This window comes from Natrix helvetica (genome assembly GCF_964273705.1).
Source record: "Natrix helvetica genome assembly, chromosome: 2".
NCBI classification, from domain to species: Eukaryota; Metazoa; Chordata; class Lepidosauria; order Squamata; family Natricidae; genus Natrix; species Natrix helvetica.
Window position 1 is genome coordinate 155,842,024 of NC_138552.1, and position 27,463 is coordinate 155,869,486.

The 27,463-nt window shown below is 40.9% G+C and overlaps 1 protein-coding gene across 1 annotated transcript in view; it reads right to left on the reverse strand.

Moving 5' to 3' along the window:
• Window positions 1-27,463, reverse strand: part of TPO (thyroid peroxidase) — a gene marked incomplete at both ends in the record, with an annotated part of 82,695 nt that overhangs the window by 48,654 nt on the left and 6,578 nt on the right. The window contains one exon of the mRNA XM_081943880.1: window positions 1,936-2,093. Coding sequence (XP_081800006.1) covers window positions 1,936-2,093 — 158 coding nt within the window. The remainder of the gene's footprint in view (window positions 1-1,935; window positions 2,094-27,463) is intronic.

Here is a 27,463-nt window from a genome sequence, read left to right on the forward strand (position 1 = left end):
TTCATGAAAGGGAAAATAGATTAGGTACAGAAATCTAGATACTTTTGCTTTTAGATCCCAATGTATCTCTGAGTTGATGATACTGGGTGGGGACCAGAGGTGGGTTGCTCTCGATTTGGCCGAACTGGTAATGGAGGTGTGGGGGGCTCCACCCACCCACCCACCCAGATGCGAGTGAACTGGTAGTAAACCGGTTAGCAACCCACCACTGGTGGAACAGTATTTATCTGGTTTCCTGATAAGGAAAAACATGCAAGAGTTCCAAATATGTTGTGGGAAGATCATAACATCTCTTCTCAATGTTTCTCCACCACCATGTCAACACAGTTCTAATAATGTATTCAAGGACTGATACATTAGTTTGATAGCCGAATTGTCAAGAATTGGTCCCAATAATTAATGCATACGAAAAAGAATTATGGCTGTGACATATTTTGGGTCCTTCACAAGTATGTGGTTTTTCGCTGCACACTCCTGTAGGCCTTGTGCATCAATGGTATAACTTCCATTTGTTATACTAGCTTTAAAGATTTTGTGTTTGTTGTGTGATGCTCAAATACCATGTTCTACTAGTCTCAGCAAAGCTGCCTTGAGATTATGAAGATTCGCCTTGCAATTTTCTCCAATAATTGTGATGTCATCAAAATAGCCTTAGAAGCTTGGACAGCTTTAAAATACTTGGTCTATTGCTTTCTGCAAAAGTATTGATGCTGTTGCTACCCTTAAATCAAATGTTGCAGATCTATTGCCATTTCTGCATAGATTTCATGAGAAATATATAAAAACTTCATCCATTTCTATCTGTAAAAAAACCTGTTTTAGGTCTATTTTATGAAATATTGTTCCCCAATGTGATTAGCAAAGATATCCTCAATTCTTATTGTTTCACTAGTCATAATGATTTAATGTAACTTTAAAATATTGTCAGATCTGACATATGCTCTGCTTAGCTTTGGAAACCACAGATGTAGAAACATAATAAACTTTTCAAGGGATTCCTTCAAACTTTCGTCGGATTCACTTCAGTTACCATTTTCCTGCAGGTGCCTCTGTTTCCTCTTTGATGTCCTTAAGTGGGCCAATGCTATTTTTGAACACAGTAGTCTTTGTGACAGAAAGTATAGTAGGCTATGCAGTCTATTGATGGGGTCTTAAGAATCACAATCTATACAGGTGGGCCAAGGGAAATGAGCAGCCATACAAGATCACAGCTCTGCTTGATTAACCTCTAACAATGTAACCCAATACTGAATGCCAGTGCATAACAAGTTAGGGTCAGGGGAGTCTTTCCCTCTCCTTGCTTGGCCATAATTGTATGTACACATCAAGAGATTAGTCCTTTCCGACAAAGCTAACACATTCCTAGCCTGTTGACTCACTATATAGGGAGCTGATGGTTTGAACTATGCAAATGAATAATATAAGCACAAAAAGCTTAAATGCCAATTGCTAATTTGCATGAACGTCCCTTGGCATTTAGAGAAATAAAGAAAAATAAGTTTTAAAAACTCAAATTCTTGTTACTTTCCGAAACGTCCATATAGAAACTGAGCAACCCCTTTGTTTCTAATTAAACTATATGCAACCAACGACAGCAACTATTTAAATATCCTGAAAAAGAAATTACATTCATCATCATATATAGGATTCATGTGTCCTTGTTATTTGGCAAACTTGATTCCCCCCGTCCCCGAAACACAAATAGAGTTTTATAAGAGGTTTCCCCCCCCTCTTTCATTTTCTATTTTAAAAAAAAATTCAAACATTTAAAGTGTTTAGCTGGGACTTCAAGCTCTGCTATGAATTTAAGTCTGACCTAAGGCAATGGTTTTTTTTTAAAATAAAAATAAAAGTGCTGCTTTAATCTAAGAGACACAACCCTCTCAAGCAACCACAGGGTTCCATTCCCAGTATTATCCTTATGTATTTATTCACCGTTTGGAGGCAGCATGCGTTTATGCTTCTGATGTTTTCCTTTCAAGTCTTGCGTGGAAGTTTCCATTTTTTCAGCTGTTTGAGATAAAACCTCCGTCTGTTCTTCTGGGTGGTTAGGAAATGGTGCATAAGCCACTGTTTGACTTCTTTGGTGAAGACTACAACATATATTTTTTTAAAAAAATGAATAGCATTTTAATCACACTGGGTTTAGATGCGCACTAGATGTTCCACTAATATCTACCTGCTTATTATTTACTGAAATTTGATTTTCTTTTCTCTTCTGTCTATGAGTTTTGGCATCACTTTCAAAAACTTTTCCAGGATGGAAAAGTTGAAATGATCGAGATTACTACAAGTGGAAATTTTTTTATGAAGGTAGATTGAAGCATTTGGCACGAAATGGGAGAGAGTTGAAAATGCACAGGCACACATCCATCTGAATCAGAGCCTATTCTGTACTAAAAGAAAACTCTTACAAAATGTGGTGCAAAATTTTTCTATTTCATTCATCACTTCTAACGTTGATGATTGTAGAATAATTCACAATGCTCACTGACCTTCTGAAATATCATCTGCTTCTTTGGGGCACATAAATTGATTTTTCCACTTCTTTGAGTGCCATATGGCTCTTTTGTATCCTCATCGGGATACAAAGCAACAACAGTAACAGCAACAACAATCAGCTGACAGGATGAGATATAAAGAGACATTGTCTGCAGAAGCAGTTGCAGAATAATCTGTTTTTTAGAAGTTTAGTTCTGCTTTTGTCTCATAAGTACATTATTTAGTACTTGTATGAGACGGGGAGGTGGGGTGGGAATCTGAACAAGCTTTCACCAACCTATAAAGGGACAAATTTTGTGTGCAGTATATTTTATCAACTCTGATCGAAGCCATGTTTTCAGTTACTATGAGAACAAATTACTTGATGTGTCACATGGCTAACACCCAGCTGCTCTTCTATTATTATTTTTCTTTAAATTAGACAAAAAAACACAATGATTTGATCTAGTTTGGGACCTTCATTTTACTTCAAAAATTTACTTCTACATAAGAATTTTTAAATAATTATGAGAAGGAAGGAGAATTATAAAAAACAACAACCTTGTGGATAATATGCATTTAAAAAAGAAATATCTGGGACATGGTTGGAAGTATTTTATTCCATCCCCTGATACACGGAAGTTTCAATCCAAATTCAACCACGGAGGTTTTGGGTTATAAAAAAAATAGTGGAATGCTACATTGTAGTAAATGGGTAGTTCTCAACTTACAACAAGGGAACTTTCGTAGGAGTGTTTTTCACAGTTACGACTTTTTACAGCATCCGCACAGCCTAGTGATCAAAATTCAGACGCTTGGCAACTGGTTCATATTTATGACCATTGCTCTATCCCCAGGTCATGCGATCATGTTGTGCGACCTTCTCACAAACAAAGTCAATGGGAGAGCCAGATTTACTAAACATCTGGATTTCTAATTTATCAATTGCAGTGATTCATTTAACAACAGTGGGAAGAAAGGTCGTAAAATGAGCCAAAACCCATTTAACAAATGTCTCACTTAACAGCAGAAATTTGGAGCTCGGTTATGGTCATAAGTGGAAGACCACCTGTGTTGTGTACAAAATACACAATTTCATTTCCGGTGCAAGCAATGGCGTTTAATCAGCATCATTTGTTTGGTCAAATAAAATAGATCGCTCCAGCCACTCTAAAGGAAGGAAAATTAGCTTTTTCTCACTTTCCTCTACAGCTCCTTGTGTTGTCTAGCAGGATTTATACAATGTACTTAATCAGGTCTGTTGAAGATCAAGCAATTGCACTAATTAATTCATTAAATTTATACGGCTGCCCATCTCACTTGCAGATGACTGCATACAGTTAACACAAAAATCATACTCTTCGACCATTAAATGCAGTTAAAAATTAAAAGCTACAATAAAAATACAATAAAAAGATAGAGGAGAGTTCACTCTACCTATATACAGTATAACCATTTAATTGACTCCATCAATCCTTGGGAACCTCAAGTCTGATGGCACATCCAATTGTTGAGTGCCTTCTAGAAAGCTGGAAGATTGGGGAAATTTCACCTGGAGGGAGGGAATTATGTTCCAGAGGATAGATGCCATAGTAGAAAAGACTCTGTTTCTGGATCCTACCTAACAATGCTCCTTAGCCAACAGCACCTGTCCATTCTGTTGGATCTGATGGAATGGCCAGATGCAATCAGGGAGAGAAATAATGTGGGCTCTGTGCCATGGAGGGCTTTAAAGATCATCACCAGCACCTTGAATTGGAGCTGGAAACAACCGGACAGCCAATGTAGTTTGTGAAGCAGAGATGTAACATGTGCAGTTGTTGAAACACGCATAACTGCCTATGTTGCTGCATTTTGAAGCTTCCAGATAATCATCAAGGGGAGCTCAAAGTAAAGCATATTACCATAATCCATTTGGAAGGTTACTAGGGCATGATTAATTGAGAGTAGGGCTTCCCAACCCAAGGATGGAGGCAAGGGATATACATCATGAAATTGGGCAAAGACCCTCCTGACCCCAATTACTATTGTTTAGTCCATTGAGTCATGTTCAACTCTTCACAACCCATGGACCATAGCAAGCCAATCCCCCCTCCTGATCCTCTACTGTCTCCCTGAGCTTGCCCAAATTCATGTTCATTGCATTGATGACATTATCTAACCATTTTGACTCAGCCTTCCATCCTTTCAAGGTGGGTAAAACGAGGACTCAGATTGCTGGGAGAAATATGATGACTCTGTAAACTGCTTAGAGAGGGCGGTAGAACATGTGAAGCGATATATAAATGTAAGTGCTAAGTGCTATTGTTACCTTCTCCTCTGAGGTTCACTTCTCTTTTTGCTTTCATGCTTCCCCAACATCAGGGTCTTTGACCAGGAGTCCTCTCTTCTCATTAGGTGGCCAAAGTATTTCAGCTTCAGTTTCAGTATCTGTCCTTCCAAACAACAGTCAGGCTTGATTTCCTTTTTAAGAATTGACTGATTTGATCTCCTTGCAGTCCAAGTGACTCTCAATTGCCACTTGTTGTTTGAATCATCAGCAAAGAGACTGCTGATAGGCTACACTGTTGCCCAGGTCATCCAGTCCCTGGCCTTCAACCGGCCCTTGACCACGGGAGCCCAGGGCCTGGTGATCTACCACCTATCTACCCATCTTATCTTACAGGCCATACACAAAGAAGCAACAGGCTGGATTTGGTCCAAGTATTCAAAGGCTAATACTTCTCTATTTTCTCTGGCAGAGTTTTAGAGAATTCAATTATTTCTGTATCGAAGTGAAAGCAGAGTCATTTCTGAATTAAGATGAACGTGCCCATTGATATTGGCAGCCTTTGTAATGATTTCAGCAAATAAATACCATGTGCCATTCACAGACGCAGCATTGTGTTTGGGTTTTTAAAATGTAATTAATGAAATAGCTATGCTACAAAGTAAATCCATTTGGCCAACAGGGTCCTCTTTCAAGTTCAAATAAAATGAAATCAATTTTTGTTCACTTGGCTGAAGTACTTTCAAGTCTTAGCTCATAAAAATCAGGCAACGTAACCCTGAGATCCTGTGTATAGAATTATTAAGAGTTTTTCAGGCTGTAACTAAATCAGAAACTGCCTCTTCAATTCAAGAGTCCTTTTTCACTCTCAAGGGTAGCATTGAAACGTACTGGCATTGCGCTGCTGCAGTCTTTCAAAGAGAAATCTAAACATTTGAGTTTTCACAGGGTTGAGAATGCTGTTGCTTTGTGATGATCCAATTTAAAATAATACATCTCCTTTCTTTTCTTTCTTTCCTCCCCTGGAACACTTGGCATTCTCATAATACATTCCTGAGACGTCAAATAAAAAAATTCTCAACCTGGACAATACATATATTAATTAAAGAACAAGTGTCTTCCAAAATCCCAGATTTTCCTCCACTGCCAGTTTCAAAAATTGCCTTTTCAAGTTACCTAACTGATATTTTATGGAAAATATGATTATTTAAAATAATTAGGCTATGGAAAGGAAACAGATTTGAAAGATCACTGAGTTGCATGAAAGCTCGTAGTTACATTTCTAGACAATGATGTATATGCTACCAAAGAAGATACAAATATAAATGTTTGGACTTAAGAGTCCATATGATTTTTTAATCCAGTTTCTATGGAGGCTAAAACCAAAAACCACAATGTTCAGAGTCACCATTTTATTCCTCATATTTTTGATAGTTCTTTTGAATTGTTAAAAGGTATTAGAATGCCACTGAGTTGGGCTGGGCCTCTATGTTGTCTATACCACATGGACAATATCTACCCCAGGACCAATCCATACTTAACAGACTAGTAGAGTTGGAAGGGATCTTGGAGGTCTTCAAGTCCAATTCCCTGCTCAGTCAGGAGACCCTGCCTAGACTATATCAGACAAACGATTGTCCAATCTTTTCCTAAAAATCTCCAGTGATGGCACACCTACAACTTCTGGAGGCAAGTCCTTCCACTGATTAATCATTGTGTCAGGACATTTCTCCTTAGTTCCAGGTAAGTTTTCTCCTTGATTACTTTCCATCCACTGCTTTTTGTCCTGTCTTCAGGTACTTTGGAGAATAGGTTGAACCCTTAGATATTGGAGGACTATTATCATGTCACCGCTAGTCCTTCTTTTAATTAAACTAGATATACCCAATTCCTGCAACCATACATCATATCTTTAGCCTCAAGTGCTCTTGTCATCTTTCTTGCTGTTCTCTGCACACTTTCTTAGAGTCTCAATGTCTTTGTATATATCCTGTCCACCCATCTTATCTCTTGACTTTGCTAAGTCTAACCAAGCCCAGTTGCTTTCTTCAATCATCTTATATTGCATGGACAAAGTCACCAGAGTATCCTGTCTTTATTTGTCTAGGACTCATTGACTGGTTCTATTTGTAGCATATACTATTCATAACAATAGTCCCCAAATCCCCATTTCAAAAGCATCTAACTTCTTTTCTGATTTTCTTTTATGTAGTCAATTTTTTACCATTAGAAAACCATTGCCTTGTCTAGCATTGTCATAGAAATATTCTTACCTTTTTTTTTGATTTGGCAGATTCCACCTTCCCACTGCCTGTCCCTATCTACTTCTAATCCCCTTTACCGCCTTCACATCTATGTTATCAATGTTTGCTAAGCATGCTGGTTGACGTGACCTTTGAATCCTCTCCCTCCCAACACATCCCCTGCTATCTTTCATTTTCCATCTTTTACTCAAAATGATTTTACTTCAGGTAACAAGGTGACATCCCCTTTATAGTTCAATTTGTTGGCATATTAATTTCCAGTTTTGGTTCTGGTTGCTGTCCCTTCCAGTCCTGCCAACTTTATATTTGCTGTGCAAGTTAAACAGGGGTGAGAACAAGGGCTATACTGTATTCCGTCTCTAGTCTTCATACTCTTTTCTCTTGGCTTCTGAAAGTGTTTCTCAAAAGAAAATACAAGCATCCTAGTACACCTGTTACTTGTAATAATATATTTCATGTTCACAGTCAAAAGCCATGCTTATAGTCAATAGAGCAAATATTTTTTTTCCCTAACTGTTCCAAAGGGGGAAAAATAATTGCAGACTGCAGGAAACATTAGCACTACTCAGGTGATCCTGAGGACACAGATAAACCTCCAAGTGCTTCAACAACCCTCTAAAAGGGTGCAAATAACCAGCTGTCTGCTAGGAATATAAATCCTTCCAGTCCCCACTATCCTGTCAGAGCTGAAGAAGCTTCTTGGATGAGAAGTGAAATGTCTTCAAAGGAAAAAAAAACCCAAGAGAGTCCAGTTGCCTCCTGAAAAAGTACCTTTGGGACAACCATGACTGGGTGACCAAGAATCTCTACAGAATTATTTTCCTAAATTCTCTTCTTTCCTTTTGCTTAGCTACCTATGTGATTTCATCTGCCTTTTTTGATTCCATTCCATTCCATTTAGCGTTTCTCTCTCTCTGTACGGTTTCTACTCACAAATTGTTACTTAAGTAAGGAATTAGTGCAAAAGCCTGGTAAATCGGCACCTTCTTTGGTATAGGATCTATCCCCCAATTGCCTGCTGCCTCTGGACCGCATAGACTTGTTCCTGTGGACATAGAATCATTTGCAGATTAACTGCTTCTTCCGCAGCTTTAAATAGCTCAGTTGGGTATTTTGATTGCCTCTGGTGCCTTTCTACTTGACAGCCGGATTATTGCTTCTTATGTGTAACTTTTTAGTGGAATTGGTTCTTGAATACATTCTCTGTATTCAGATGTTTCTGTCACTCCAGAATTCTGTTTGTGAAGGGTTTCAATATAACATTTCCTTCTTCTTTTAACCTCGTTTGCCTCTCTATTTTCTAGTAGACCTTCTCTATGATTATTCTTGAATATATTAGCAATAAATGTTCTTAGGAGCTTTTTAAGAATAGTATCATTTTGCTCTTTTTCTATTGTTTTCTTCTATGTGTTAGAATTCTTGAAACAGAGATCTTTCTTTGTTGCTTGTTGCTGTTTGTTGTCATTATTTGCCTTTCTTGATTTCCAAATTTTTCAATTTTTTTTGTCTTTGCTTGACTGGTTAGCATATTCTGAAAGTCATCGGATTCTTTCCTCTATAACAGTTTGAGAATTTTTCTTCCATTTCAGTTTTTATAGAGTTTCCTTTCTCTTCACTGGACTCTTTTGGTTTTGTTTCATATAAGTTAAGTGTTCTGAATCAGCTTGGGCTATATCTGAGTCACACAAATTCATAAAACAATTTAATGGCAGAAAACGGTTCGATTTTTGCAACCCTGAAATGGCATCCCAACCATGTGTCATCCACATGAAATCATAAAAATAAAGGTAAATGGTTTTCCTGTCCAGAGCCTGGGGGTCATCTCTGTTTCTTGTCTGAGGGAGCCAGCATTGTCCGAAGACAATTCCCATGGTCACGTGGTCAGCATGGTTATATGCTGAGGCGCATGGAATGCTGTTACCTCCCCACCAAAGTGGTGCCTATTTATCTACTTGCATTTGCATGCTTCAGAACTGTTAGGTGGGCAGGAGCTGGGACAAGTAACAGGAGCTCACTCCATTGTACAGAGCTCAGGTTTTGAACCTGCACTGTCAGTTTCCATCTGACAAGCTCAGCATCTTTAACTGCTGAGCCATCATGCCCTCCCGGCCCCTGGTGAAATTGTGCCAACATAACTTTTTTTTCCACACTCAGCTCCTGGAAATCCTATAATTACTAAACTGCACTTCTTCATCTTCTGTTTCAAATATCAAATATTGACTTCATTGTTATCAACCGCATAACATTCCAATGTAAAAGGTGTGTTTTCAATGCTTGAAGCTGATGTTTATCAAACATTTGTCTTCACAACACTCTATTAACATAACAGCATATCCTGCATCACTGCATTTATTCAATCAAAATATTCTTATAATTCAGGCTGCTCATTTCTTCAACATTAGTATTTCAATCACATAGCAGAACACGATGTAATTCCCTGATGTTGATTTAACACTTTTTTTTGCAATTTGCCATAGAATTCCTTGATTTCTTCTATCCTTATGTCTATAGTAAATGCATAACTTTTATAATGTAGATGTTACTGGATTTCCACTGATTCTAATAATTATGATCTTATCATTTATTGTGCTATAACCGAGCACATACTTCATAATGTCCTTTTTGAGTATGATAGCCACTCCATTCCTTTACATGATTACATAGATCGAATGTAATCATCTGATTAAAGTGATTCCGGCCACTTAACTTCATTTCTTCCTAAAAGATTTATTTTAGTATGCTTCACTTCACTTCAAAAATCTCAAGTTTTCATCAGTCTTTGCTTCCCATCTTATGTATTCCAACTTTTCTTCCTGTGAAGCATTCCAGAGAAAGAAGCAATTTTTTTTAAGTGCCTTGGATAAATTGAGTCTGCTGAATGGTAGATCTGCGAGGACTCCTTCTTTCCATACTGGTATCATCAGTGACCAGAATGTTGTCAGTTTATCATGTGATTCTCTCAGATCGTCTCATGAAAAGCAAATGTTCTACCCTAATAATTAGAGGGATGTTTTTCAACCAAGGTATTGTATCATCCAGCAACCAAATGGTCAAGTGCGAAAGATCGGGTCCACATGCTTGTTGATCAATTCTAATTAAACTGATTTATGGCTTAAAAAGCCTATGTGCAGGAATCTTCTCAACTAATGGTTATTAGTTGCTTGGAGTTGGATAAGAGTCAATGGAATTTAAGGGTGGTTGGACTTAGTTTGCTTGTGGCTACATAGAGATTCTATGCTGATCCCTCTTTTAACTCCGCTCCTACGTTCTGCATCTTCTTCCTTTACATAAACATAATAGTTCAGCCATAGCAAGGCTATATTTTGGCAACAATCAGATGGGGTTTGCCCATATGTTCTTCTAGCTTTGCTTTTATATTTTCCATTTGCTGTCATCTTTACAGCAGAGTACCCTTACCTTCTTCATTCCCTTTCAACATCGCTGGCAGAAGCGACCCTTCCAGGATCTTCAACTACTTCCAACATCACAATGAGAGTCACTGAAGCTGCTAAACCATCCCACCATGTCAAGTTTGCCATCCCCTAAGCTAAGTTGAAGAAGACAGCTTTCTTCTACAGTACATTTTTTACAAATTGTACCATTCAAGAATGTTTTGATTTAAAAAAAAAAAACACTGATGGTGTTAATATTTATTTATTTATTTATTTATTTATTTATTTATTTATTTATTTCCTTCCTTCTTTCCTTCCTTCTTTCCTTCCTTCCTTCCTTCCTTCCTTTCTTTCTTCCTTTCTTTCGTTGCTCCTCTTTCCCATGTGATAGCTCTCACTTCCATTTGTGTTACATTATCACATGCACAAGTGTTAATTATTAAGTTGTCCATTTTTTATCTTCCTTGTGTTTTCTGTGATCTCCACTAAATCTTTGATCACTTTTGCAACTCTAATAGTGCTGTGCATTGGAATACACAGAAGGAATTCAGATCAGTTATTAAACTGTTTTTTTTAATTATTTAAAGCAGATGTATATGATATAACCCCAGTGATTCATGTGGCTCTATGGCTCTAAGAGATCCATTAAGCCTCTACAGGTATCACACAATATTTATCCTCAAAACTCCTTCTCAAATCTCAGAAATTTGAAAAGGGAAAATATTTCATTCCCAGCTCCCTCCAGGGACATCACTTAAATTCAACTTAGGAGTGGAGAGGTCAACACAATCTCAAACATTTGTCTCTGCTTTCTTTCCACTCAGCACACTAAAGTAATGGCCTTATTCTACTAGTGGTAGGACCAACCTTGCAACTATGCAGATGTGATGGAATAAATGATTCCTTTCAGTTCTAAATTGCCAAGATATTTTACCTGTTTCTTCTTCCTTTTGGTTCCTCTTCTGCTCCAGGTGTTTCTTCCTTCCTAATTCCATTTTGTTTTATTTTTCTTATCCCTAGAAAAATACATTTGACTCTGCAATTATATACCTTTTGTAAAAAATAATAGTAAAAAATAGCTCAATATACCGTCAACATGGTAGAAAGGATGGCACTATACTACTATTCATTGTGTGGGGTTTTCAGCAAAAAGTTTGCTCCTGAGTACTGTTTCAGGAACTATCCTTTTGTGTTAATCACTAAATTCCAATTTGTTAAGAATTAGATGCACTTCAATGCTTCTGAATAAACCTCCTTTAGATTTGTGCTGTGTACTTTTCCTGATACCTACAAAGAAATCAATCTTTATATCTTGTTCAGTATAGTTGTTACAGGAAAGTGTCTCTAATCAGTCACTGTGATTTATGTATCAAATGATAAACTGGAATAGACAGGGCACAAGAAGAAATCTAGACTTAAAAATACTGTCATTCACACAACCCTAAGCCTTTTAGAATAACTTATTCCACACTAAATGCTGGGTTAGTCAAAAACCCATGATGGATGCCATTGAAGGATTGGTCTTATACTATAAGCTTTTTTAAAAGATGAAATCAATTAAACAATAAATAAAACAGTACAGGTGTCCCTTAGCACAAATCATTAATTGGTTCCAGGAGGTGGATCGAATGCTAAAAAGGATGTGTCCCAAACAAACCACAGGGCTTACCACATGACTCTTTGTTTCAACTGGGAATAATTTTCTGTCTGTCCCTTTTCCTATGTCAGTGACCTTCCCAGCATAGCTGACTTCATTCATTCTCCACTACCATTCCCTCTTCCAATTGCAGCACATTGAGTACTAAACAAAATACAAGTACTTGGAAAACATGTTCTCATCAAAATATGTCAAGCACCAACTTCAATGGGTTTTGAAACAATCAAGTACCGAGGTACCACTATACGAGATATAGCTATTAAGAACAAGATATTATTATTTTGAAAAAAAGTAGGTTCTAAATTTGGATTGATATATTTTTCCTAAAGTAGGAAATAATTTACTATATATAAAAAAACTCTCAACAATGCAAACTAAATTATTTGTCCTGAAAAAGATCTAAGCATCCCTTCACCATAATATTCATTTTCTCTGATTTGTGAACTATATTGGAAAACTTATTCATCATTATCTTCTTCTTTTCACTTACTTAATAAGTCATTTCTGCCGTTCTGGACAAAAGCAACGAAAACAACCATGCTGGGAATTGTTAGTAAAATTATGAAGAAAATGAATACTTTCATCTGAAAAATAGTGAAAACATTTCAAGGAACAGATGTTAAAATTACAATTTAGAAAAAGACCCATGAAAATTCTTTGTTAATAGTGTATAATATATTATTCCCTTTCAGTCTCACTAATCAAGCTAAATCTCCTTTTTGGCTTAAAGTGTTAGTGATGGGAGGGAGTTAGGTGAAGAAGCAACTCCAGTAACTAATGATTTTTTTAAAAAAATGCTATGTTTAAAACAAGATGCCTCTTCATTTCATAAAAACCTTTTTTTAAAAAATTGAATTATTACCTAATCAAATTTTATATGCCTTGAAATTACTTAAATCACTTCAAATTAAACTCCACACAAGATACTGATAGTAGAAGCCCTCTATCAAAGTCAGTGAATCTGTTCTAGACTAGAGCAAACTTATAAGATGCTGTGATGGTAAATAAAAATAAAATTATTTTTTATTTACCATCACAGTATCTCATAGTTTATTGCTATACATCAATCACATTTTTAACCACGCTCTTCTGAGGTAAAATTAAAGGCTGGTTTGCAAGTGTCAATCATTATTTTCTGAATGTCGCATCAAAGCATGACCTAAATGTGTAAATAAGATCGCCAGAGGTACGGTGGCATTGGCACCATTTCCAAATTATTGACTTTGATGCTTTTCAGTGGAAATGACATTCAGCTACAAATTCTAAGCTGTCAGGAGTATATTACCAACCCCAAGCATTTCCTTTTATTACTGTAGTCAACGGCTATATAAATATAAAGCTTATATTGCCACTGAATTGTTAATTATAAACCCAGGCATGCCAAGGCACATAATTCCTACACAAATTTGTGCCAGAAGCAGTTGGACACCTGAGTTGCTGGCCGTTCCCATTATACTTTGCAAGCTAACATAATTACTTTCATTCCCCTTCTCCCCCCCAGAAATTAAAAGAGAGTACTTTACGATCTCACCTTTTTTCTCTCCATGGAGGTGCTCCTCTACAGCTCTGAGACTCCTGGGCTCAGAAGTTCTTCTAAAACAGCCCACTGAAGTGCTTTTCAAGACTCTGGGTTTTAGTAGAAATGTGTTCTCTGCATGAATGCACATTCGAAAACCCTGCTGATGACCTAAATTCATTTTGACCTATGCTAAATAAATAAATAACCCAAATGTGCTTCACTGATAAAATGCAGCACTTTCTCAAAAGTTTACACTTCATTTCCTGTCCTCATGTCATTCCAACTTGATTTGGTTCCAAAATTCTGAAATTATGTAAAATGTCAGGTATGGATCAATACTAATTCTCCAGCTATCTGATACACCAATTTCCTGTATTGCATAAAAGAGTCTCTTTAACACTAAAGGACTCATGGTAATTGTACCCATGAAGATTATCGCCATTCTATTTTATGCCACATTCATTTTCTTTGGTTAAAACGTGGATTTGGGAAGATACAAAGGAACACTATAGTAGATGTGGTGCATAATATTTATTCTGTTTACTACCATATTTCCCCCCAAATAAGACAGGGTCTTATTTTCTTTTGACCCCCGAAATAAGTACTTGGCCTTATTTTCTGGGAGGTCTTATTATTTTTGAGGTGCAGGAGGCGGCGAGCGTGGTCACCTCATGGCTGCTGCTGTGTTGCAATATCTTCAGGGGGTGCTTATTTTCAGGAGAGGGTTTATTTTAGCGCAGGTGCTCAAAAGCCAGATTGGGCTTATTATCCAGGGAGGTCTTATATTTGGAGAAACAGTGTAGTACTTTGAACAAATGGAAAATTATGACAAAGAGAAAACTTTCTCTGTAGGAAAAATAGTAGTGCTCCCCACCCCTTCTTGTATATAATATATATGCTAATATAATCATTTTTATATGTGGCTTGCAAAAATCCTATCTTGACATACCTGATACCCAATACTAAGATGTCTCATTTGCAATGCCCTTCAGAGACCATAGTCCACTATATAGAGAGCAACACCTTAGAATATATACCCTTAATAAATATATATTGTTGACGTTTATACTTTAAAAATTCACAAGACACTTTAAGTGAGGTTTGTATAGATAGGAATTACCCAGGTTATTCAAAAGTGAAAAAAGGAACTTCCTAGGACTGGTGTTTATATTCCAAATATAGTCTGCTTTCCCCCATCACTCATAAGCTGCGGTGGCACAATGCTTAGAGGGCAGTACTGTAGACTATTTCTGCTGCCTACCGGCTGCCTGCAATTTGGCAATTCGAATCTCACCAGGCTGAAGGTTGACTCAGCCTTCCATCCTTCCGAGGTGGGTAAAATGAGGACCCAGATTATTGGGGGGCAATATGCTGACTCTGTAAACTGCTTAGAGCAGCGATGGCGAACCTTTTTTGGCTCATGTGCCACAAGTGGGGGGAGCGCAGGGGGGTCGTGTGCAGGCGTGCCGCACCCATAATGCAATGCGCGACCCCAGTGACTTCCGGTTTGCTCGGAGGGTCATTTTAAGCGTTCCAAAGGCTTCAGGGAAGCCTCCGGATGGTCCCTGAAGCCTCCGGAGGGCCTCCGGGGGGGCGGGGAGGCTCTTTTAGCCCTCCCCAGGCTCCTATAAAGCCTCTGGACTTGGGGAGGGCGAAAAATGGCTTTAAAAAAGGGTGAACTCAGCTGGCCAGCACACGCATGCGCACTGGCCAACTGACAGGGCAGCGCCTCGCGTGCCCTGACAAATGGCTCCACGTGCCACCTGTGGCACACGTGCCATACGTTCGCCATCACTGGCTTAGAGAGTAAAGCACTATAAATCAGTATATATAATGATGCTTATTGCTATTGTTACTGTACACACATATGTATTAACAATACATTGAATATTTGTTTAGACGTTTAATGTCCACTCAACTGACATAATTCAACAATATATATTTATTGCTTAAAATGGCATTCAAAGCAAAAAATTACTTAAGGGCAAATAAGAACAAGCCATAGTAAAATAATAAAATAAAAAATCAGCACGGATTCAGCAAAAGTAATTCCAGTCTCACCAAACCTCTACATTTTTTTGATCTTGACTTAGGGGTAAGCAGTGAGCTGACTGAGTTTGTAGATGGTTATTTAGGATTATGAAAACCAAAATTAATTGTGAAAATTAATCCCATTTCATAAACGAAGGCCTTTAAAGTCACACAGTTAAAGATGCCAGTCGTCCTTGGAAGGGATGTTATCACTAATTTCTTACACCAAGAAATGATCTTCTTACCTTTAATATGAGTGGTGTTTGGGAATATTTGGGAATCTTCTTTCCAGTATTAATAATAATAATAATAATAATTTTATTTGATTAGCCACAACCCTCTCCCGAAGGACTCGGGGCGGCGTACAATCAAAGCAAATAAAATACAGATAAAGACAACATACATACATAAAAAACAAAGACATATACATGTGCATGGACGAGGTAGACTAATAAGTGAAGACAATTAAAAACACAATTTAAAATCCCATTAAATAAAATTACCAAATTAAAAAACCCGTCAGGAGCGTTATGAAGTTATGGTTGAGCCAGGCCAGCTATTTGGAATAGGTGGGTCTTGAGCTTTATACGGAAGGAGCGGAGGTCAGTGGTGGTCCTAATATCCGGAGGGAGGTCATTCCACAGGGCTGGGCCCGCCACAGAGAAGGCTCTGCTCCTAGGCGCCGCCCCTCGGCACTGTCTGGTGGACGGCACCTGGAGAAGTCCCTCTCTGTGCGAGCGGATGGGTCGTAGGGATGTATGGGGCAGAATACTATCCCGCAGGTAACTAGGTCCTGAGCCATGGGCTACCATGGTATTGTTTTTCCTACCAGGCCTCTTATGTTTACACCAGGAATCTAATTTTGTAAATTATCTAATTTAGACGTGCATCTCTCCCAATAGATTTGCATTAGAAACAGAGGAGGGTAAGAAAGAAAAATCGACAGATGTAATTACGAAACGATCCTGAGCCATGCCTTTTTTTAGCAATAAGATTTCACCAGTGAAGGCTGATTTCTCTTTCTCTGCTAATGACCCAATTTAGTGTGAAACTGTGTTTTTGCTTTTAATAACCAAGTCAGTTTTCTCTGCTCCTTGTGCTTTAATTGACAAACATTGATTCAAAAAGCACAAACTCCTGCCGTTCTTTGTTTAGTGGAGAGTGGCAGACTGATGAACGGTCCTGAAACAGAGATTCACAGCAACATGGCATAGATTTTTCCCCCTTTCAAAACTGAAAACCTACTTATACTTCAGAAGGCAGGTATCAATATAATTTTTGTTCATTCTTCCAACATGATAATAACATTCTTTTTTTTTTTAACAAAATTTTTTATTGGTTTTTCAACATTTATAGGGAAAAGGGTAAATGGACAGGTATACAAATTATGGCAGTTGCAAAGTGTGACAGGCACCCCTCTCTCCATACTCATAGTATACATTTATATATAATGCATTGGTATATAATTGATTACAATCAGCATATTAGTTCTATTACTAAATTCAATCAGATTAGACATTACAGTATAAAATCCAGATATAATTCCATTATCACTTTCGGTCAGTTTATAATAATATGATTTTCTTGTTTATTTTTGTGATCTGAGTCTTCTTGCTATTGCCCCATCTCCCTCCACTGGCAGAGCTCTGGCCCCTCCCGTGTCCTGCGTGTCCGCTGTAGTGTCTCGTGTTTTTTCTAGGAGTGTTCTGTTTTTTTCCATAAAGGCCTGCGCCTCTATGGGTGAATTGATTCTAATTCTTGTCTCCTCCCAGAATATCAGCATACCTTCAGGCATCAACCATCTAAACCACACCCCTTTCTGGTATAATTTATTCGCTAATTGCGAATAATTCTTCCTTTTTTCTCTAATCTTCTTAGGGATCTGCTTCAGAATGGTTATCTCCATATCATGGTATGTCAATGCTTGCCCCCTTTGTACACCCAGAATTTCATCTCTTGTGCTTTTTCTAAGAAATTTAATGTGAACCTCCCTGGGTACATTGTGAGTTCTAGCATAAGCTGAGTTCACTCTATAAACCAGGTCTATATCCCACCCCATCTGTTGTTTTTCTTTGTGTGTGTAGTCAGCCAGGATGTTTATCATGATGTCCCTTATGTTTTCCCCATCTTCTTCTATAACATTTTGAAATCTAAGGTAATAGAACATTCTCTCAAATTCTATTTTCATCTGTTGGATGTCAAGATCTTTGTTCCCTTTCTGCACAGCTTCTACCCCCCCCCCTCACCTCCTCCACCCCCCCTTCCACAAGATTCAGTCTTTGTGAGTTCTTATATATTTGGGCTTGATTTTCTTTAATTTCATCTTTCATTTCCCTTAGCTGTTTCTTGATTTCCTCCTGGCCCTGTAAAATTTGTTGAAGCATTTGTTGAAAGTCCATCTCTGTAGTCTTATGTTGCATCAGTTCTGTTATCTTTGACTGTGTGGCTGGACTGGATGTTGCGGATGTTGGAGCAGAAGTGGCAAAGCCAGGTTTTCCAGGAGGGGGTCTTTTGGATGCCATCCTTTATAACGTTAGAAGTTCAGTCCAAATATGAAATAAACAGTTAGAAAAGAAGGGTAGCCAGGTGAATCCGGGAGCAGAAGAACCAGGCAGAAGAGAATCTCTCCAATAAGTCTGGCAATAGATAGAAAATTTCCCCTAGAAGGTTTAAAAAATACCAATCCACAAGAGATTCCTCTGGGAGACACGGAGACAAAGACCGGAAGCCTGAATTTTAAAGGTGGAGTCAGGTTTCACAGTTCATAAAGACAACGGAAGTGTGCCATCTTGCCCTGCCAGTTTTGGGCACAAAGGCATAACAAAGTTTTAAAAAGTCCTCAAATCATTGTAATATGTAGGATTAAATTGAAAAGAAAATCATCTCAGCCTGAGTGAGGCTTCATTCGTTGGCTCTCCCCCCTCCTCCTTCCCCGGGGGCTGAGAGCAAAATTGTTCCTCTTGTCCAAGGGGGGGAGGGGAAACCCCCCTCCCTCCAGCCGCACCTCCAAAATGCTCCGAAAGTTATTTTAAAGTTTTAAAAAGCTGAGTAATTCTTCATGCAGAATAAGGGATGAAGAGAGAAGCAACCTCACCGCACTGCAGCTGCTTCCTTCAATTGTTGCATTCTCCAGTCGGCTTATAGCGAGGCGCGAGGCGCAGGAACGCGAAGCGCCCTCCGAGCTTGCTCCCCGGTGCCTTGGGCGCGCGAGAGACCTCCCGCCGGCTGCCGCCGCTGCAGGAGTCCTCCGCGATGCCGCCCCTCCGGCAGGACCCCTCTGCGGGGTGTCCTGTGCCCCCCAAGGAGTGGGGAAGCCCACCGGGGAGCCGGAGCGGGCAAAGAGCTGCCTGTCGCCGGCGCCGCCGGAACCGGAACTCATGATAATAACATTCTTGTTTATACTTTAAAAGTGGAGAATTGAGGCTGGGGAATAAAGTACTTATCTGGGATTTTCATATTGGAATCATTCGAGATAAGAGAAATTTGATTTTTAGGTGGTGTTCTAGCCTCAGTACCTCTCACCCCAGGGAGAGCTAAATTATCAATTCACTCCCTGTAAAATTTGGAAAAGATAAAAAGTAAGAAAAAATATGGGAGGGTTATTACAGATGAGACTGCTTTCCCCTATTTTTGGTGAAATCTAATTCTTTGTCATCAGAGCTGCTATGGTCAACTGAATTCAGAGAGGACAATTCCCCTTTTCTTTGTTGAAGTTTGCAGTCCCTAGAATGCTTAATTGAAAGTCTGCCCGAAAGGTTTTAGGGCATCCATCCCTATTGCTAAAAGAACCACTTCTGCTTGTCAGTTTACAGGGCTTCAAAATTCTGTAAAGACATGGGAAAAACCAATTCAAATGCATATTAAGCATATCACTCATTGGATGACAAGCCCTTGGCTAGAAGGCTACTTATCACAATCATTGCAATCATAAGCAATCATTGATTGCTTCTGGCTATTGTCTTGGAAAAGTCATCCAACCTCATTCCATCCAGCAGCCTCGTTATTCATTACCAGACCTCCTCTGTTGATAATATGGTAGGGAGATTTGAATAATAGAAGATCAGAAGAACAGAGTTGGAAGGTATTCTAGTTCAACCCACTGCTTAAGCAGGAGACCATATACCATTTCAGAGAAATTGTTGCCCAATCTTTTTAAAAAAAAACTTCATTGTTGGAGCACCCCCCAACTTCTGGAGGCAAGTTGTTTCTCTGATTAATTGTTCTAGTTTTCAGGAAATTTCTCCTTAGTTCCAGGTTGTGTCAGGGTTCCAAGTAGCACCCCCAACGAAAGAAGATTCTGAGGCTTGAAGTTCCTCAAAGTTCCATTTTATTAGAGATGTTGTATTGACACATCTGGGAAAACTTAAATCTGAAAGTTTCCAGGTTTTCCCCACCCAAATGAAAGTCCTTGCCCAGCACTCACATGTCCATCACATGGCCCAATCAGGCACCATCCCAACTGTAGATGCCTCCTAGTCATGCCCTTTCAGGTGCAGTGCATGATGTCCTTGACTCTCTGAGAAAGGAATGTTATTTTGACTATATATCTCCCATGCTCCATATAATCCCCTCTCCCAATTTCCCACAGTATTAAATTCGGCAGGCCAGAAGGCCCAATGAAAAAGATGGCTTCCAGGCCTGACAAGTTGGTTCCCTCTTTGATTAGTTTCCATCCAATGCTTCTTATCCTGCCTTCAGGTATTTTGGAAAATAGGTTGACCCTCCTTCTTTGGTGAAGCCCCTTAGATATTGGGACACTGCTATTGTATCACTTCGAGTCCTTCTTTTCCTTAAATTAGACATGGCCAATTTCTGCAACCGTTCTTCATATGTTATCTTGAAATTCTAAAACTAGGTGATACTTGGATGGTGTGAGACTGAACTGAAGGTGCCATTCCTAAAGATGAAGCAGGCCCATAAGGGTGGATAAAGGGATCCTTGCTGCTCTCTGAGCTTGATTGTTTTCTAGCAGATGTTTCATTACTCAAACTAGCTAACATCATCAATGGTAATGGATAAAACCAGGAATCTTGTCTAAAAGATTCTTTGAGGAGATAAATATGAAGGAACTAAATCATCAAGGAAACAAAGGAGAAATGCCAGGTGAATCAAACAAAAGATATTGAGCAATGGAAAGCACCCCCCCATCCCTTCAACAACTACCAGACTTGTAAAGCAACAAGGCAAAAGAAGTCACCAGACTTGAGAATCAACAAAGCAAAGCAAGCAAGGACTTTGAGTGATAAAAGGGGTCCTGAAGTCCACCAACTCTTTGAATCATCTTTGGATCCAGACTTGGTGGCATCGATTCTTCTGGCAAGTGCCTGCCAGCCTTGAGAAAGACATGGATAAGTGTGGATGAATGTTTGTATGTGTGTGTGTTTGCATATGAGAAAGCAAATGTACACTGCAATTAGTGAAATTTTGATGTTATTTTAATTTCACTGGGTCTCTATGAATTTTAAAGTAGGGGTCCCCAACCCTCCAGCTGTGGACTACTACCAGGCCACAGCCTGTTTGGAACTGGGCCACACAAGCAGTGTGCGAGCATGCATGCACAGCTCCACTTGCATGAGAGGCAGAAACTCACACTGACATTTCAGCTACATTTGCGCGAGCGGCAGGTGCTCACCCTCTCACAAATGAAGTTGCACACACTCAAGCGCATGCCTGCCACTCACACAGAACCACTCCCTCTCACCCCTACCAGTCCACCAAGCCAGAAAGGTTGGCGACTGCTGTTCTAAAGAACTGGTTGTGCTTCCGTGTTTGGTTGAAAGTGATTCGAGTGAGGCTATTAACCAGGAGGTGTAAGTGAGTGACCTAAGCTAAACTTATGCATGTAAGAATGAAAGACCATTAGGGAATCCCAGGGTTGCAGCCCAGACTTAGGGATTGGGGTAGGGGAAATCCTGGAAAACAACCAGGACCAACAGCCTAGACCTGATGTTATTAGGTGCTGATTTTACTCAGAGGAGACCTACTTTTGTTCATTCCTGGACACTGCTTGAAGTCCAGCTCCCTTCTCTTCTGGGCAACCTTCAACTTCTCTAATATTAGTGGGGAGGGGGTGCCAGTACAAGAAGAGGGTGGTGGTGGTCAGGTCTCTCCAAGGAAGAATGTGCTCTGACCTAGGTTTCCCAAAAGCACGAAGCTGACTCCTAATCCCGATAAAATCCCTTTTATTTAGTTTAAAGTGAATTCCTCTCCAGCAAAATCCAGCCAACAATCTTTCAAGAGATTTCACAACTACAGACGTTTATCAGGCTTGGAGAATTGCCAGGCTGATATCTTCCAAACGCCACTCTGTAACAGAAAAGACTTGGCAAGAAGTCAGGAACAGATCTTCACCCTAATGAATTGAACTAATTGTCTCCTGCAAACTCCCCCCCCCCTTTTGCTCTTCTTAATTCCCTATGGGATGGGCCATTCACCATCCACCTGTGGCTTTACTCCTGAGTCGACCCTTGTTCCTTAGCTATTCCCTTCTCCTGGCAGCTCTGCGCATGCACACACTGGGAACAGGCTCCAGCTGGTCCTGTGCCCCACTGCTATCCGACTCCGAAGGCAGCTGGTAACTGTCAGAGGGCCCTGGCGCCATCTCTGCCTCTGATGCAGAGCCGTCATCAGAGCCTTCCCCAGACTCCAGGACTGGCCCAAGTTCCTCCCCAACCGCCTCACTATCTGACTCTGCTGCCAGCTCTGCTGGTCGCTGGCGGGCCACAACACGATGGATGGATGGAAGATCTATAATAATAATAATAATAATAATAATAAATTTGGATTTATTAGCCGCTCCCTTTCCAAGTAGGACTCGGGGCGGCGTACAATGGAGCATATAACATAAAATACATAACAACACCAAACGTACATACATACACAACACATATACATATACACGGAGGAGGAAACAAATTACATCAATAGACAGTTAAAAATCTACTTTAAAATACCCCAATTGTAAAAACCCAATAAAATTAATATTTAAGAACAATTTAAAAAACAGTTTGGAGGAATGGGAAAATTACGATTGCGATTGAGCCAGGCCGGATAATTGAAAGAGGTGGGTCTTCAGCTGTACACGGAAGGAGCGGAGATCGGAAGTAATCCTGATGTCACGGGGGAGGTCATTCCATAGGGCTGGGCCCATCACAGAGAAGGCTCTGCTCCTGGGTGTCGCCCCCCGACACTGTTTGGCGGACGGCACCCGGAGAAGTCCCTCTCTGTGTGAGCGAATTGGTCGTAGGGATGTGTGGGGCAGGATGCGATCCTGCATATAACTAGGCCCTGTGCCATGGAGCGCTTTAAAGATCATAATCAAAACCTTGAAACGCACTCGGTAGACCACAGGCAGCCAGTGCAGCTCGCGCAGGAGAGGTGTTACAGGGGAGTATCTGGTCCTCCCCATAATCACCCGCGCGGCCGCGTTCTGGACCAACTGTAGTCTCCGAGTGCATCTCAAGGGAAGCCCCATGTAGAGAGCATTGCAGTAATCCAGGCGAGACGTCACTAGCGCATGGGTGACTGTGCGTAGGGCATCCCGGTCCAATAAGGGGCGCAATTGGCGCATCAGGCGAACCTGATGGAACGCCCCCCTTGCCACGGCTGTTACATGGTTATCCATGGACAGCCGGGTATCCAGGAGGACGCCCAAATTGCGCACCTGTTCCATGGGGGCTAGTTGGACGCCCCCGATGGCCAGAGATGGAAGCACCTGGTTGAACCGGGAGGCCGGAAGCCACAGCCACTCCGTCTTGGAAGGGTTGAGTTTTAGTCGGTTGCCATCCATCCAGACCCGTACGGCCTCCAGGCACCGGGACATCATTTCGACGGCCTCATTGGGGTGGTTCGGAGTGGAAATGTATAGCTGAGTATCATCAGCATACAGATGATATCCCACTCCAAAACCACGGATGATCTCGCCCAGCGGTTTCATATATGTGTTGAACAGGAGGGGCGAGAGCACCGATCCCTGTGGCACTCCACATGTGAGTGGCCTCCGGGTCGAACTCTGCTCCCCTGTCAACACACGTTGCGTCCGACCAGAGAGGTAGGAGCCAAACCACCGTAAAACGGTGCCTCTGACTCCCAGCCCCTCTAGCCGGTGCAACAGGATACCATGGTCGATGGTATCGAACGCCGCCGAGAGATCTAATAGGACCAGGATAGAGGAACAACCCCTATCTCTGGCCCTCCAGAGATCATCGACCAATGCGACCAAGGCCGTCTCCGTGCTGTGCCCGGGTCGGAAGCCGGACTGGCGCGGGTCTAGATAATCATTTTCCTCCAGGTGACGTGGGAACTGCTGTGCTACCACACTCTCTACAACCTTCGCTAAAAAAGGAAGGTTGGAGACTGGACGATAATTGACTAGGTCCGTTGGGTCCAGGGAAGGCTTCTTGAGCAGGGGCCTCACCACCGCCTCTTTCAAGGCGGCCGGTAGAGACCCCTCACCCAACGAGGCGTTCACCAGGCCCAGGAGCCAGTCGCGCGTAACCTCCCAGGATGCCAGTACAAGCCAGGAGGGACACGGGTCCAATAAACATGTGGTGGGTCGCAGACGTCCACGCAACCTGTCCAAATCCTCGATGGCAACCGAGTCAAACTCCTCCCAAAGCGGTCCCTCAAGACTCGCAACGGGCGTCTCTACTGGACCACTGAAAGGGGTCCATCCCATCCGGATTTGAGCGACTTTGTCCTGTAGATAATTCCCAAACTCCTCTGCTCTGCCCTGTAGAGGGGCTTCCCGTGGTCTCTCAAACAAGAGGGAACGGGTCACCCGAAACAGGGCGGCAGGGCGGTTATCTGCAGACGCAATAAGAGCGGCGCAATGTTGACGTTTGGCCGCTCTTAGTGCCACAAGGTACGTCTTCAAATAGGCTCGTGCCTGTGCTCGGTCAAATTCGGAACGGGAGGATCTCCAACGACTCTCTAGGCGTCTCTTGTGGCGTTTCATCACCCTTAGCTCCTCGGTAAACCAAGGTGCCAGGGTGGTTCTTCGCCGCAGGAGAGGCCGCAAAGGCGCCACCCGGTCTAGGGCCCCGGTAGCCGCACTATTCCATGCGACTACCAGGTCCTCTACTCGGGGGCGGGTCAGGTCCACAGGAGGTGGCCCAAGTTCCGTCTGGAACCTATCCGGTTCCATCAGGCGCTTGGGGCGGAACCATCTAATACCTTCCAGTTCCGCCTCCTCGCGGCGGGGGGTAGCACCAGGGAAGTCCAGCCGAAGAAGTGAGTGATCCGACCATGACAGGGGAATAGTGTCTAGATCCCCTATTCCCAGATCACTCGTCCACTGGCCAGAGACAAAAACAAGGTCCAGGGTGTGGCCTCCCTCATGAGTAGGGCCCTGAATTAACTGGGTCAGGTCCATGGCTGTCATGGAAGCCATGAACTCCCGAACCCCCTCAGACGCTTCTCCCATCGACGGCATCTACCTGGAAGAGGGAGGCATCATTTAGTTCAGAGACTCAAAGCAGGTTTCCAGCAGCTGGTTTGGCAGCTCGGAGGTCTCAGCTGTTTTTTGCTGCTCCTTGAGCTTTTTATAAGATGTGCTGGATTCCTTCGTGTTTAATTTAGTGTATTTATGTCATAAATTTCTCTCTTGCCTCCAAGGGGCTCAAAGCTCTGTATTTGGTCCTTTGTCCTCTATCCTCACAACTCTGCGTGGCTCATATTTAGCCGGGGACATTACAGCAGAATCTATTCCTCATTCTAAATGCATTCAGTGGGAGTGCCAGCTTCTTGTCTGGCTTTTTCTATACTTTTGTATAGTTTTTCTTTTTTCAGTGAAAGAGCTATTGGAAAACTGCATTTCATGTCATTTGCAATTTTTCCTTATATATGTATTTTTACATGCACTGCTATTCCTGATAAATGGAGTTTTGTTCACAGCTTTCCCCAAGGACTGTAGTTTTATACCAGTACTGCTAAGAGTATATAATTCTTTTTCTTTTTTAATGGAAAGCAACCCAATATATTTTGTTTGGAAGCAGCTTTTCCAAATTTGTACGCTCTATGTAGATTACTTTCCATTGTATATACAGTACTTGGCAAAAACCTTTGAATAGAGAAGAAATAATGATACTGTTTGGAGTGGCTCCCATTTCACTTTCCCTGCATCTGAGGCAGCTTTATTTTATGTCCACTTCTATCACGCTGTGGCAATGCTGGGGATGGAAAGCGCTGCCAGGTTGGTGGGTTGGCTGAGGTTTGCTTGGTGTGAATGGTAGACTGCTGGGATCAGTGCAAAAGGGCCATTTTAAAAGAAAAAAACCTCAAAACACAGATAGTCAGGGACTTCTTGAGGGATGAGTAAAAAGTCTAAGGAAGGAAGGAAGGAGGAGGAGGAAGGATATTCAACTGGGACTGTTAGAATACTCATGACTGGGAGAGACATGGTAACAAGGTCAGCCAATGAATAGGCATAGCAACTAAGTCAGTCAATGGGAGCTTAAACAGATCTGAGTCTGTGCTGAGAATTGAAACTGAAACTACTCTGTTTGCTCTGAACTATAAACTATAAACTCCTCTCTGCTGTACAGCTGCCTGTGTTTGCTTGTAACTACTACTACGTTGAAAGAATCTACTATTGGTATTGTACATTTATTCATCTGTTGTTATGTATATAAAGAAGTTAATGAATCCAGCTGAATCAGTTACAATGGCATATGGAAATACAGTGACTTATGACTATTTTTCACACAACTGTTACAGCATCCCCATGGTCACATGATCAAAATTCGGACCCTTGGCAACTGGATCATATTTATGATGGTTGCAGTGTCCTTTTGAAACCTACTGAAGAGCAAAGTCAATGGGGAATCTGGATTCATTTCCTAATCATGTTATTAACTTAACAACTACAGTGATTTACTTAACAACTGTGGCCAGAAAAGTCATAAAATGGGGCACAACTCACTTAACGACTCTCTCAAAAACATAAATTTTGGGCTCAATTGTGGTCGTAAGTCGAGGACTACCTGTATATTGAGATAAAATCAAACAAATAGCAAAATACTAATAGAAAAACAGTACTTTTCTTGTGTTGCTTATCCAAAACGAAACTGAGCTGTTATTTAAAAATCCACTTTGAATCTCATCTGGAAAGCAATTTAATTCCCAAAATACCTCCCAAAACTTCACTGCCTTCAGGTTATAAGTTCTGCATCAATGAGATATTTTAAAAAGAGAGAAGAAATTATTCATCATGAAGTCTTAGCCGTGCCCACTTCAATGTGCAAAAACAATATCTAGAATTTTTATCCAGATGGGGGCTCCCCAAACTGTTTGTCCTTTATCTACTTCAAGTGTAGAGTTTATTTTCTGAAAATTAACTGGGGAAAGGCCAAAGCGCTAGCTCTGAGTGTATCTCACCTCAAAGAGAAACTTCCAAGATGTAGGCAGACATTCTAGGAATGGACAAATCGGCCACATACAATTGCACGATTTCTTGTTTCTTCAGGCCTCACTTCCCTCCTTCCCATTACACATTAGTAACGCTCTATTTAAAGCTGAATTCCATTGCTATCACACACAATTTCCCTAATCTTCAACTTTTGTGATTTATTTTTCATGCTGCCCTGCAGTTTCCTTGCTTATTTGTGCCATGCCCACAGTTTTGTGAAGATCAGTTAGAGTTGTGGGGATGGTGATCTCGATTCCCCTCACTGTGTGTGTGTGTGTGTGTGTGTGTGTGTGTGAAATTTCCTTGGGATTGCAAAAAGCAACAGGACCATAGATTAAGGAATCCTTTTTATCTTTTAAAACCCTTGACCTCCCACCTTTCTACTCACTTGGGATCTGATTCCTGCCTTTTTACTGTTGGACTACAGCTCTCTGCCTGTCCTA